We start from the raw sequence: 14525 nt of genomic DNA, 5'->3' as shown, positions 1-14525 counted from the left end.
CAAACTTACTAAGTCACAAAGGGAATCCCTTCAGATGATGCTAGAGAATAACTTCCTGACAGATGTTTGGAGAGAGCTCTATGGAGATAAGAAAAGTTATACTCACTTCTCTGATGTACATCATACATATGCGAAAATAGATCACGTCCTGGTCACCTCTTCTGTGGTCCCTAGCGTTCGATTTTTGAGACATATCCCTACTCCACTATCTGATCATGACATATTGCTGCTGAACCTGAGTCTTGACACTAACAAGACCTCTCGATCATGGTGGCGTCTAAACGAATCTTTAGTTATAAACCAAACAACCCGAGCTGCAATTGCTGAGCACTTAACAGAATACTTCAACATAAACGACGTAAACCAAATATCACCCGTAACTTTATGGATGGCCACAAGGCTGTAGTGCGTGGTTTTTTAATCAAAACAGCCTCGCAAATTAAAAAGTGCTCACTAGAAAGGTTAGATAACTTACAAACTAGTCTAAACAGTCTGAGGCGTATGCACCAACAGACTCCCTCCTTATATCTGCTTAAAAAAACGTTTGGTTTAGGTCCGCTTTAATGGGTGTACCCTAAGCTGGCCACACTGATCAATTTAGTCAACAGATCGAGAGAGGGATTTAGCTCATTGATTCCCACTACACACTGTACACAGATTTCCAATAAATTTCAGCATGTGTCTCTCAGTGTCTCCCAGTCACCTCCCCCCAGGCAGGGACGTAACTAAAGCCCATAGCTGTGGGGGGGCCCATCTACTACTAACAGTCCATTCCACTGATACAGGGGACTATACTTCAGATCAGGTGTTTGGCTACACTTGTTATGGGTGTGAAGATCATGATGGTCTAACTTGTTTGCCATTAAACAAGTGAGATGGGTCAGAAGGCCGTAAAGGGCACCCAGGGGAGGCAAGAGAAGGCAAGAGAAGGGTATGGGAGTATTGGAGGGGTGCGTCAAAGTTATGTTAGGGGACTCCATGAATTGTAGATATGCTACTGCCTGCAGGCATAGAGTGTGGGAGCAGCAGAGCTTACACTCATCTGTCCACCAGCGGGTGTCTTCTCTCCACTACCAGGACCTTCTCCATTTGTCTTTTCTCTCGGGTGCCCTGCGTCCAATGGTGAAAAGTAGAGGCCATATACCAGGAGCACTGTGACATGTACCTTATGTTACCACTAGAGGTTGCTAGTGTTGGGCCTATAGCATTTGTGACGCGACACAGTCACCCCGGGAGAGATGAGACAGGAAGGAGTGCCTGTTGGTGGAGTGGCTGGACAGTGTATGGCTAAGAGCTCTGCCGCTAACAAAAGTGACCTTGGTTCGAATTTTGGCTCTTCCTGTTCAGGAAGCAAGCACCTATTCAGCAAAGAGTCCATAGGCTAGACTCTCTAACACTGCTACTGCCTACTGAGCACGACTTAGTGGCTGCAGCTCAAGCGCTTTATATCCGCCAGGAGAAAAGTGTAATATAAGTGTTCTGTGTCTTGGAGAGAAGACAAGGGAGAAAACGCAAGTGGACAGGTGAGAGTAAGTTTCATCGCATACGTCACCCTTTACAAAGTCAAGTGCACCTAAAGACCCGCTCCCAATCTACTGCCAATCAAGTGATTTTTTTTTCATTTGGTGCGACCGACTGAATTGATCGATTTAATTAAAAAAAAGCAATCAATTGGGATTGATCAAATGATGGAATCAGCCGGATATCGATTCAAAACATTGACCAGCGTATGGCCTCATTTAGACAGACACACAGTTCTACCCGCCAACACACGTCATCCACTTGCAACTGAATGCAGCCGAATGTCAGTGTTTAAAGCCACACGTGTCAGCGGTGGACACTCAATGCAGTTTCACAAGTGCCTTATGACAAGCCTAGGAGTGGCTGCCACAGAGCTCAGTTGTGCATGCAGGAGACGGGCAGCACCCCACTGCTCACACTGTCAGGGCCGGCTCTAGAAACAATGGGGCCCTGGGGCAAAATTAACCAGAGAGGCTCCTCAAATTACTCCACCGACTAAAAAGCGGCATTAGGTGCCAGCACTACTACTCTTCCAAAGACACTGCAGGAGCCAGAGAGAGCAAAAGTTAAGTAGGGAGGACACCTTGGGGGCCCCTACTGGCTCTGGGGCCCTGGGGCAATTGCCCCCTTTGCCTCTATGGTAGCGCCGGCCCTGCACACTGTCCACTACTTGTCAGTTAACTAAAAGGCTGGAACAGATGCGCCAAAGTAGAATAAAATATGCTAAAAACTGTTTAAAAAAGGGAGGTATTAGTGGACTTACCTCTCCAAAAAGTTGAGATTCAGCACAAATACAACTTAATCATTAAATCAACAGGCATTTCAATGGTAGTCACCCGCTTCCTCAGGCAATAAAACGAGCAACATATCAGAGATCACAGCCAAAAATGTCATGTTTGTTTTTGGCTTTGAGCTCAGATAATTTGCTACCTTTATTTCCAGTGGAAGCGGGTGAATACCTGCAAAACGCATTGCCTGTTTGGTAAAATTGCTTTGTACTATCTGTGCACTGCAAATTTACTGCTGCTTTGTGCATCAGGCTTAGGGCTTGATTCACAAAGCGGTGCTAACTGTTAGCACGCTTGTGAAAACCCCCTTAGCACGTCTAAACGAGCTTTTCGTGCGTAAAACTTTACGCGCGCACTGCACAGAGCGCAGGGCGCTCCGCACAAAGTGCCCATTAAAGCCTATGGGACTTATGCGCGCGATGTGATTGAGAAAACCGGTGCTAACCTACTTAGCACCCTAGTTAGAGCACCTAAAGACATTAGACGTGCTAAGTAGGTTAGCACCGCTTTGTGAATCATGCCCTTAATGTCTTGTAATTAGATTGTGCAGCGCTACAGAAAATAGTGGCGCTATCAATAGTAATAATAAATGTATCACATGCACACACAGACATAACAATAATAATATATCCCCACACACAAATGAAACACAGAAATGCAATTAGGGCACACAGCCGTACACATATCATGTATTCCCGCATATGCTAGACAGATAGCATCAATATTCAGGGCATTATTGTATTGTAAAACTAAATATAGCCATTGATAAAGCTCTCGAGGGTGCAACTCCTATTCCCAGTTTGGAGAATTTTAATGTTCACTGTATTGCAAAAGTACATTCAGTTTAGACCTATTTATTATTTTATTAATTTATCAGAGTCTTATCTATATAATGTAGTGGAAATTTTGAAGATTATGCTGTACTTATGTGCTCTAATATCAGTTTTACTGCATTTTAAAGCAAATCTGAAGCAAAAATAGACTTATGGGATAATAAATTGTATGTGTAGTACAGCTAAGAAATAGAACATCAGTAGCAAAGATATGAGTCTCCTATTGTTTTCCAGTACAGAAAGGGTTGAAAAACTTCAGTTATTATCTATGCAAAAGAGCTTCTCTGAGCTATTGGACACTGGGTCGAATAAAGTCCTGTTTTCTGAAGCACTAAGAGCTCTTTTCCACTATGAAACGTGATCACAATCGTGTTGCGCTCACGTTTCAAACTAATTTCCACTAATGGTATTGCGATTGAGTTACTATACTCAGTATAAGGAGCTTGTGAGTACTTAGGGCTTGTGTGTATAATCAGCGTTTTGGCCATGTATATGAATAATAATAGTCCTGCATCTATGGACGTGTGACGCTCAATCCATTTAGTATAGTTAGAGCCCCAATTATAAGCAGGGTCACACCAGTGATGGGCACTTATCTTTGTCTTCCTGCTGTTTTATTAGTCTCCTTTGCCTTGTCCTATCTATAAAGCGAGAATTAATAGTGAAAGCTGGACAGGATCACTGCTGTCCGATGGTTGCTGCTTTGCCACTCAGCTGCTGGTTGACATCACCTCCAGCTGTTTGAAAAGCAGCGGTAGATCTTTTTGCTGCAGTAACTGCTCTGTACTTACGTTGGCACTCTAAATAATAAATATTTCAGACCAAGTCAGTAGGAGAAATCGGCCCCAAATGTCTTCTTCCTGTTTGTTATTACTCTATTGTTGCTGCGCTATAGACATTCTTCTGTAGGTTAATCACCTCCTATAGCCATTCTTATGCTTTAGGATGTTTTCTTTTCCATGGTGGGTGAGGAGATAATGGAGAATGCGCAAACATTGCACTAGTTATCTGCTTGCTTACCTGTTATTTTATGTGATCTATATTTTGATCAGCAATACATTGTGTATGTAAAGCATTATGCATGAACCATATGCTAAAATAAACTCTTACCTTGAGACATTCTTTTATTGACCTGAGGAAGCGGGTAGATTCCCATGAAACGCAATGTCCAGTGTTTTTGGATACCTTTTTTGGTAACGCAATGCACACTTGCAAGGCAAGTGTAAAAGGGGCCTGAAGCAATTATATCTTTAGCTTGACTGTCATAAGTGGCAGTGAGTAAATAAAGCTGGATTTTTTTTTTAATGTAGGTGTCTTCATCATTTCAGGCTATGAAGCAACTCAGTAAGTCCACATGGAGCAGGCACCAGTGATGAAAAAAGTAATCTCTTTATTGATCACATGGATTAAAATCAGCAGTGATATTACAACGACAGACCGCTGTTTCGAGCCATAGGGCTCTTTATCAAGTTGTCAAAACAACTGCAATACAACTTGATAAAGAGCCCTATGGCTCGAAACAGCGGTCTGCTCCATGTGGACTTACTGAATTGACGGCTCCAGTGGTGTGGAACGCCATAAGCTTGGGCACACGTTTCTCTCTATGTTGGATGGGTGCTGATCCAAAACCTTTTTGTATTTACCTCAGGCTATGAAGCAACAAAACATTAAATCTTTGAAGGGCGTAGTTCTGTTTTCCATCTACTGTACATCTTTCTGTTACTTACGGGATAGAAGGGAGGAGGCAACAAAAAGTTGTTAGCCACTCAATTTACAGAGTTGTACTAATTACCATATTCTTCGAACTATAAGACGATCCTGGCCATAAGACGCACCTAGGTTTAGAGGCAAAAACCAGGGGGAAAAAAATACTGACCCTGGTGAAAATGCATCTTGTTTAACTATGGTGAAGAGGCATCTTGTGAATTATGCCCACTTTGTACTTTATGCCCCCTTGTAACTCTTGTGTCCTACTCTGTCTCCCATGTGTCTGCCTCTGTCCTCCTCTATGCTCCTTTGTGTCCCTCTTCTGTCCTCCTATATGCCGTTATGCAGTGGCTGCCCCACTTTTGGGGGAGAAAAATTGAGTCCTATACTCCAAAAAATACAGTACCTTCCAAACTGTTCTGGTCTGCCTATGCCCATGAAAAGCCTGAATTCCCGATGAAGAGAAAGAAATCATTGTTAGGTTAAGAAAACGCATTCAGAGATCTCTACTTAGCCAACCTTGAATGGGATTTTGCTTACAAAGCATTGAGGCATGGTGGTAACCACAAGCAACCTCACTATACAGCAGGAAAAAGTAACCAGCTCAAATGAACTGTGCAACTGACCTGCATGACTTAAAGAGGAACTCGAGTGAAAATAATGTAATAAAAAAGTGCTTCATTTTTACAATAATTATGTATAAATGATTTAGTCAGTGTATGCCCATTGTAAAATCTTTCCTCTCCCTGATTCACATTCTGACATTTATCACATGGTGACATTTTTACTGTTGGCAGGTGATGTAGCTGCTGCTTGCTTTTTTAGCAGTTGGAAACAACTGTAAACAGCTATTTCCCACAATTCAACAAGGTTCACAGACAGGAAACTGCCAGGATTGCCAGGATCCTCAGAGTTTCTTGTGGGAGGGGTTTCACCACAATATCAGTCATACAGCGCCCCCTGATGGTCTGTTTGTGAAAAGGAATAGATTTCTCATGTAAAAGGGGGTATCAGCTGATTGGGATAAAGTTTAATTCTTGGTCAGAGTTTCTCTTTAAAGCACATAACTAGCAGCCTTGGAAATATATCTGCTCCACTGGTTTTGCTTTGTTTAATAAAGAAGTAATGTTGTCATATTAAACAAACCAGTCAGAACCTCTATTTTCTACTATAATTACCACAAGTAAGAAATACCACAAACATTGTCACCTGATTATTAGTACCGATTACTATGCATTTATACAGTATAGTGCTGCTGACATCTTCCAAAGCACTATACAGAGTACACTTACGGCTTGATTCACTAACCGGCGCTAAGCCGGTTAGTGAGCCCTATCACTTAGTGGGCGTAAAACACGGCACTAAGTAGTTTGCGCCCACACATCACTCTCGGTCCCGCTCACTGCGCGCACAGCGCGCAGTGCGGGTGCGTCTGTATTAGTGCGCGGTGCGACGCTGCCTTAAACGTCACCCAGTGCAACGATAACGGCGCATCGGGTGCCCCTGAAATGCTTTGGGGGCACCCGATGCGCCGTTATCGTCGCACTGGGTGACATTTAAGGGGCAGCAGGTGCGACGTTATCATCGCACCGCGCACTAATACAGGCGCACAGCAGTGTGCGGTCACTGAGTAGGGCTGTGTGCGAAGTAGCTCTGCGGGGCCGTTAGTGCGCGCAGAGCTACTTAAGGGGCACTAAAGGCTTTTCACAGCGGCGCTAACAGTTAGAATCAAGCCCTTAAAGTGACCCTCCGGACTAAGAATCTACTCAGCAGCCCTGAAAAGGCTTGGTGTTTCTTTAACAGTTTCACAGCATCAGAACTTTGTTTTTCTTACCCAAGCCTCATTTTTAGATACACAGAAGACATTTTATTTTTATTTTGAATTTGAGATTTGAAGCCTAGCAGCTGTCTAATGCTACCTGTCACCTCCTTTCAATCAAAAAGATGGCTGCCCCCATGAAATAACAAACATGTGCCTGTTCTTTTAAAACATGGTAAGATATTATATCACCTATCTATTTTAATGTAACTTAATGACAGTATGTTTGTTTAGGCTGAAGTTCCTCTTTAATAATTCATGTTATTATCTGTCCTTCAAAGCAATCTAATGGCATTACAGTCATACACTATTGCATGAATACACTGCACTGTATGAGTAGTGTATTACACACAATGACAGCCACAAGGATGTAACTACAAACCCTTGAGAACCCCTCAATCTAACTTGCAACCACCAACCCCTCCCCTTAATGAGCAGCCTAACCCTCTCATTCACCCCCCATCAAGTGCAACCAGTCATCACAAGAATTGTGGCTAGCATAACCCTACTTTCTCAAGTGCAGCCATTCGTGTGGTCAACATTACTCTACTAACCGTGACTGCATAACTCCTCTCCCCTCATCTTTAACAACTGTGAGCGTTATACCCCCTCCACCTCCAGCTAATATCAAGTGTGGCCAGCATAGCCTACCTCCCCTATATAACATATGTGGGCTGTATAACTTCCATAGCAAGTGTAGCCAGTCCAACAACTCCTCTCATAACTTTAAAGGGGAACTTCAGCCTAAACAAACATACTGTTATTAAGTTACATTAGTTATGTTAATTAGAATAGATAGGTAATATAATCTTTTACCCACCCTGTTTTAAAAGAACAGGCAAATGTTTGAGATTCATTGGGGCTGCCATCTTTGTCATGGGGGCAGCCATCTTTTTGGTTGAAAGGAGGTGTCAGGGAGCATAAGACACGGTTCCAACTGTCCTGTGTCCTGATTACCCCTCCCAGCTGCACACACTAGGCTTCAAATGTCAAATTCAAAATGTAAAAAAAAAAAAAAAATTGCACCAAAACAGCAGAACGAGAACAACAACATCAGAAATCCCATCATGCTTTGCACAGCATAAGGGGAAAACTGCCCGGGCAGTTTTCTTCTGTGCAGCTAAAAATGAGGCTTGTATAAGAGAAACAAAGTTCTGATGCTGTGAAACTGTTAACGAAACTCCAGGCCTTTTCAGTGCTGCTGAGCCGATTTTTAGTCTGGAGGTTCACTTTAATAGCAAGTGTGGCCAGTACAATACCCATTTCTCCCACCCCTTGCAGAAAGTATTTTCAGACAATGATCTGCCTCTTTCCTCTTAGCAAACTCTGGCCAATATTCTAATCCTCTCATAGCAAATGGGTCCAGTCCAGTGTCGGACTGGGAGGTGGTAAAGCTGAGGAAATCCACTTGCTGGCCAAGCAAAAGTCTGTCCAGTATAACACTTTCCCACCCCATTCTCAATAAGTAGAGTGTAACATAACACAATGGAGCACACATGTCTCCTTCAGCCCCGTCTAACCTCATCTCCTATCCTCTTCTCTGCAGCTATTCAGTTTGCAACATCGTTCCTCTGTAAGGTTCTTGATGCAGGTCATGTGACATGCACCAAAAGCATTATGGAGGAATGCAGCACAATTGGGGGCTATACTCAAAAAGAAGAGGAGAGGAGGCAAGAGTAGTCAGCCCTGAAATAAATATGTATGGTCTGCTGCACTACTCTACGTATTCATATGGGGGAGAGGTGGGCCTCCTTAACCCTTGGGTCCCTCTATGGTCGATGCGTCCCGAAAGTCATTGTTACGATCCTGCATAGTGATAGACTATAATCCCTAACAGTCTAGAGACGATTTCGGGAAAAACACCAATTGACCGATCGCTAATACTATGTTTTTGAGATGTAGGTGAAAAGTGCTAAGAGAAAATCCACACAAGCCTGGGACTCTCGTGCAGCAAGTCAAAAGTACCAGCTGCCAAGCTGCCAAGGATTTAGGGCCAAGTCAAAGGGAAATTCTACTTTTAGTGAGAAAACTCATTGGGCCAAATGCAAGTGACTTTTTTCTCCTGAGTTTTCTCCCAGGTGATATTTTTACACTTTGTCATAAAACAAAATAAAATAAAAATTTGATAATATTTTTTCACCAACTTTTACTAACTTTTTCAATTGTAAAATGCTTAAAAGTTAATTTAAAGAGAATTTGAAAATGATCTCCTAGGAGATAACTTAGAAGAAAAAGTTAATTGCATTTGGTCCATTGATTGAAACATTATGATCCTTATGTGATATGTTCACACATTATCAATACAATACCCTTTAAAGAGAACCCGAGGTGGGATTTACTTATGCTAGTGGGGCACAGAGGCTGGTTGTGCACACTAACACCAGCCTCTGTTGCCCCATGGTGTGTCTCCAAGACCCCCTGCGCGCCGCTAAACCCCCCGCAGTGCTAGCGACACACAGCCGTATCGGCGCTACCTGCCCGCGTCCCTTCCCTCCCGCTGATTGGAGGGAAGGGACGTGGGCGGGTAGCGCCGATACGGAGGAGGCGGGGGAGCGGCGCTAACAGACAGGCAGAGGTAAACATTGTGCTGGCGACACGCTGTGTGTCGCCAGCACTGCGGGGGTTATAGCGGCGCACAGGGGGGTCTTGGAGGCACACCATGGGGCAACAGAGGCTGGTGTTAGTGTGCACAACCAGCCTCTGTGCCCCACTAGCATAATTAAATCTTTAAGGCATCAACAAGCTAGAAAATATGAGAGAGAGTTCAAGTTGTGAAAATATTACTTAGGAAAAAAAACTTTGGAAAAAAAAGCAAACTGAATATTGCTACGGGGCCCAGATGCAATTAACTTTTTGTCCTGAGTTTTCTCCTAGGAGATAATTTTCTATCTTCAATTTAGAGTAACTTTTCTGCACTTTGCAATGGAAAAGTGCTCCTCCCCCCGCTACTAGTACTCATGCTTCCCTGGTGTCTAACTTCCCTGTGATTTTTGTACCAAAAGTGATACAATTATTTTTTAAGCATTTCTTTATATTGTAAGCATTTTTGTGGACTGCTTGCATGTTGCGGTCTTGCAAGCTGTCCGCAAGCATGCATACAATATTAATTAAAAACACTTATTTTCATTTTTTTTTGTTTTTTACTTTTTTATTTGCTGCTATGGGCAGTAGTGTTGCCCATAGCTTTTTCTTTCTTTTTATTTTTACACTTAGAATTTTATATATTGTATCCAATATAGATGTTTGTAATAAATTCATTACAAAAATTTGAATTTGCCACGTGATGTGATGACTAGAGATGAAGCGAACGGTTCGCCGGCGAACGGTTCCAGGCGAACTTTGGGGGTTTGCGTTCGCCTGGACCAAGCGAACTTTTGCTGAAGTTCGATTCGCCCCATAATGCACTATGAGGGTCAACTTTGACCCTCTGCATCACAGTCAGCAGGCACATTGTAGCCATTCAGGCTACACTAAGCCCTGGAGCCCCACCCCCCTATATAAGGCAGGTTTGCCGGCCATTACACCCACTCGTGTGCCTGCTAGAGACAGACTAGGGACAGCTGCTGCAGACTTGTTCTCCTAGGGAGAGATTAGTTAGGCTCTTGGCTTGCTCCTGGCTGATTGTTATTGCTAAAATAGCACCCCTCAACAGCTCTTTTGAAAGCTCTAATGTTTTCCTGATGTGTTTTTTTTTTTGTGTGTGTTGCTCACTGAATTATACAGCCCTATCTGTTGCAGCTGGACCTTGGTAATTGTTATTACTGTGCCAGCCAGGCCCTTCCTAAATATCTATACTGGCACACCTACCTATGAATACCTTACTACGGGGACACCTACCTACCTACCTCTACTAGGGGACCTACCTATGCCTACCTACCTATACTGGGTCTCCTACCTATGCCTAGCTAACTACTGGGACACCTACCTATACTGGGTCTCCTACCTATGCCTAGCTAACTACTGGGAAACCTACCTATGCCTACCTACCTATACTGGGTCTCCTACCTATGCCTAGCTAATTACTGTGACACCTACCTATGCCTACCTACCTATACTGAGACTCCTACCTATGCCTACCTACCTATACTGGGACTCCTACCTATGCCTAGCTAACTACTGGGACACCTACCTATGCCTACCTACATACAAGAAGATAATATGGTCGTCGCTTCATTGTGGACAGACCAAATTTGATCAGCTGGACAGTCACTGTTGTTCAATCATTGAGCTACCACAGCCCGGCGACCATATGGGCTTGAAAACCGCCACGGCCTACACTCTCGCCATGGTGCGCACCAGTCCAGCATGGCCGTCACTACGCAAACAGCTGTTTGCGGTGCGTTACACAGTGAGTTTGTTGTGTCAGTGTGAAACAGAACTCTAATTACACTCCCTGATTGATGTATACACATGCAAGAGGTTTTAAAGCACGTTAGGCCTGCAATTTAGCATTCAATGTCATTTCTGCCCTTAAAACGCTGCTTTGCGTCATATCCAGATTTTTCCCCGGGACTTTGGACATGAATCCCCCTCCGCCATGCCCCCCTCCAGGTGTTAGACCCATTGAAACATCTTTTCCATCACTTTTGTGGGCAGCATCATTTTTTCTATTTTTCAAAAGTCGCATCCCCATTGAAGTCTATTGCGGTTTGCGAACTTTTCGGCGAACCGAACCTTCGGCGGAAGTTCGCGAATGGAGTTCGCGAAACCAAAAATCGGAGGTTCGCGACATCTCTAGTGATGACACTGCTTGCACCAGACTCCAGTTGGTACACGCAGCGTCATCAGAGGGACACAACGGCGGATGTGATAGGGAGGTTAATGGACTGTCTGTACTCCAAACAGTGTTGCCATGGTTTAACACGAAAAAATGAGTACCATCTATGTTTATGGCAATTGTATAAGTGGATTTCCCTTTGATCTAACTGATTTTACCAGTGTATGCTGGTGTGAATTACTGCATCACTTACACTGGCAAACTATACTCGTGTCTGGCAGTTGCTTTATTACAAAGTGTTCACAGACTTTGTGGTAAATAATAGTGGTACAGTACCTTTGTTTTATCGTACAAAGCATGGTTATCAAGCATCATCTTCTTTTCATGGGATGCGTATCTTCGCAGATCTCTTTCAAATTGCTGTGAAAGAAAATGGAAAACAAGGTCATGTTTTCTTCCTGGGTTATGTGTTGTCGACAATAAGATCTGCAAAGATTAGACTTGTTCTTGTAAGCCAAAATTTAGTGATAAAGGCAACCCATCACAAAATCAGTTTGACTATTGGGAATAAGTGAATGGTTAGTTTGGATAAGTGAACTAAATTTCTCTACTTGCTGTGCTACTAAAGTGTGGAGTTGGGACTACAGATAAAGCTGCCTTCCAATGATCCAAAAGGTTTTTGTTTTACTAATTCAAGCTTAAAGAGACTCCGTAACAAAAATTGCATCCTGTTTTTTATCATCCTACAAGTTCCAAAAGCTATTCTAATGTGTTCTGGCTTACTGCAGCACTTTGTACTATCACAGTCTCTGTAATAAATCAACTTATCTCTCTCTTGTCAGACTTGTCAGCCTGTGTCTGGAAGGCTGCCAAGTTCTTCAGTGTTGTGGTTCTGCTATGAACTCCCCCTTCCAGGCCCCTTTATGCACACTGCCTGTGTATTATTTAGATTAGAGCAGCTTCTCTCTTCTCTCTTATCTTTTACAAGCTGGATAAATCGTCCTCTGAGCTGGCTGGGCTTTCACATAGTGAGGAATTACAGACAAGGGCAAAGCTGTTTGCAGGAAGAAAAGAGCAGCCTGAAACTTCAGTGCATGAGAGATGCAAGGGGAAAGAAACACACAAATGATCTCTTGAGATTCAAAAGGAAGGCTGTATACAGCCTGCTTGTGTATGGATGTATTTTCTATGTGTGGACATACTGTACATCAACCTACTTCCTGTTTTGGTGGCCATTTTGTTTGTTTATAAACAAACTTTTTAAAACTGTTTTTAACCACTTTTAATGCGGCGGGGAGCGGCGAAGTTGTGACAGAGGGTAATAGGAGATGTCCCCTAACGCACTGGTATGTTTACTTTTGTGTGATTTTAACAATACAGATTCTCTTTAAAGGAAACCTGTAATATCCCCCCCCAAAAAATGTGTTATCTGGGGCCTGCAGCCTCACTGTGCCTGCGCCGTCTGTGAACGATCCCCTGGTTCCCCGCCATGGTTTAGTTTTGTTACAGCGAAGTTGCTGGCCAATGCGCCTGCGCGCAACCTTCTTTGGATTCCCCTCGCCAAGAGCACTGAGGGAGCTTCTCTCGTCAGGAGTTTTCTCCTACTGCGCCTGTGTATTAAAGAACAAGCGACACCCATGCTAACCTAGAAATAAAAAACACATATAAGTTGATAAATACTACTTCTACTTACATAACAGATGTGTTGTGCTATCCATGTAATGATTCCTGTGAATTTTATAAAGGAAAAGCAGAAAATCCTATTCTAGGCAGTGGCCATCTTGCCAAGCTAATGCTGACATCATATCCTCCCTGACTTTTGTTTTCCCCCCTCCCTTCTCTTGCTCATTGTGCTCATTGTGTATTCATTAGCTGAGAGTCTTCAGACACATACTAAATGGGAAACCAATTAACTTATCTGTTTTGTTTTTTGCTTTTTTGGTCTTTTTTCATTCATATTAAAAAAAAACAAAAAACTAAAACTAGCAGCAGCAATCAAGTACCTCCAAAATAAAGCTCTATTTGTGAGAAGAAAATGAGGTAACATTCATTTGGATGCTAAGTTATATGACCGAGCAATAATGTGTTACAGTTGTGAATTGTCGAATTGTGAAAAATGGCCTGGTCACTAGACACAAGACACAGAACATTTATATCAACATTTTCTCCTGGCAGACTCAAAGCACCAGAGCTGCAGCCACTAGGGGGCACTCTATACGCAGTAGCATTGTTAGTGAGTCTTACCCAAGGTCTTCTACTGAATAGGTGCAGGCAGGCTTACTGAACAGCTTACTGAACTGTGTCAGAGGCAGAGCCCTTCACCATTACACCATCCAGCCACTGGGGAGGGTATAAACCTGTTGTCCTCAAGAGGTTAAAGAGGAAGTGTGGTAAAAATAACTAAATGAATAAAATTGCTTATTGTTTTTACAATACTAATTTATAGAGTATTTGGTCATTGTTTGCCCATAACAAAATATTTCCTTTCCCTGATTTATTTCCTGAAATGTATCACTGGCATCTTTAGTTCTGCCAGGTGATCTGTGCGGAATGTTGGTTACTGAGAGATATATGACAGAGGGAGATATTGCTTGCCTGGCAGTTTGTTAAAAGCCGTTATTTCCCACAATGCAATGAGGTTCACAGACAGAAAACTGTCAGGACCTTGGTCATGACATCACACTGTGGGAGGGTTTTCACCACGATATCAGTCATACAGATCCCCCAATGCACTATTTGAGAAAAGTAAAGATTTCTCACAGGGAAAGGGATATCGGCTACTAGTGATCAGTGCTGGGCCGAAATTACGCATGAGCGTAATTACGCATCGTAATTCAATGCAAATTTACGCGTAACTTACGGTCTTACGCGTAATTATTTACACGTAAGCAGTAAAGTGGTATCGTAATTACGCTGTCTACCGTAATTGCTAGGTATGAGTAATTTTACGAAGACTTACGCGCAATTTTACGCGTAATTACTAACGTAAAAACTCCCCTTTTCTAAGAGTAGCCAATCAGTCAACATCCTAAGCAACCAATAGTATCTTCTCCCGCCCTTCAGTATATAATCGTACGTTTTGACGCATACGAATGATGTGTACGCAATAGCTGTCACATTGACGGCTATTGCGTACACAT

At 43.0% G+C, this 14525-nt stretch overlaps 1 protein-coding gene across 3 annotated transcripts in view; it reads right to left on the bottom strand.

Annotated features, from left to right (window-relative positions):
* The window catches only part of DNTT (DNA nucleotidylexotransferase), a 614660-nt gene that overhangs the window by 117434 nt on the left and 482701 nt on the right, over positions 1–14525 (bottom strand). For all 3 annotated transcript variants that reach the window (XM_068258688.1, XM_068258686.1, XM_068258687.1), the window contains exon 10: positions 11722–11805. In XM_068258688.1, the coding sequence (XP_068114789.1) occupies positions 11722–11805 (84 nt within the window). The remainder of the gene's footprint in view (positions 1–11721; positions 11806–14525) is intronic.

Source organism: Hyperolius riggenbachi, chromosome 10, assembly GCF_040937935.1.
Source record: "Hyperolius riggenbachi isolate aHypRig1 chromosome 10, aHypRig1.pri, whole genome shotgun sequence".
NCBI lineage: Eukaryota > Metazoa > Chordata > Amphibia > Anura > Hyperoliidae > Hyperolius > Hyperolius riggenbachi.
Note: the sequence above shows the minus strand (reverse complement) of the source record. Positions and strands in the feature narration are given on the sequence as shown.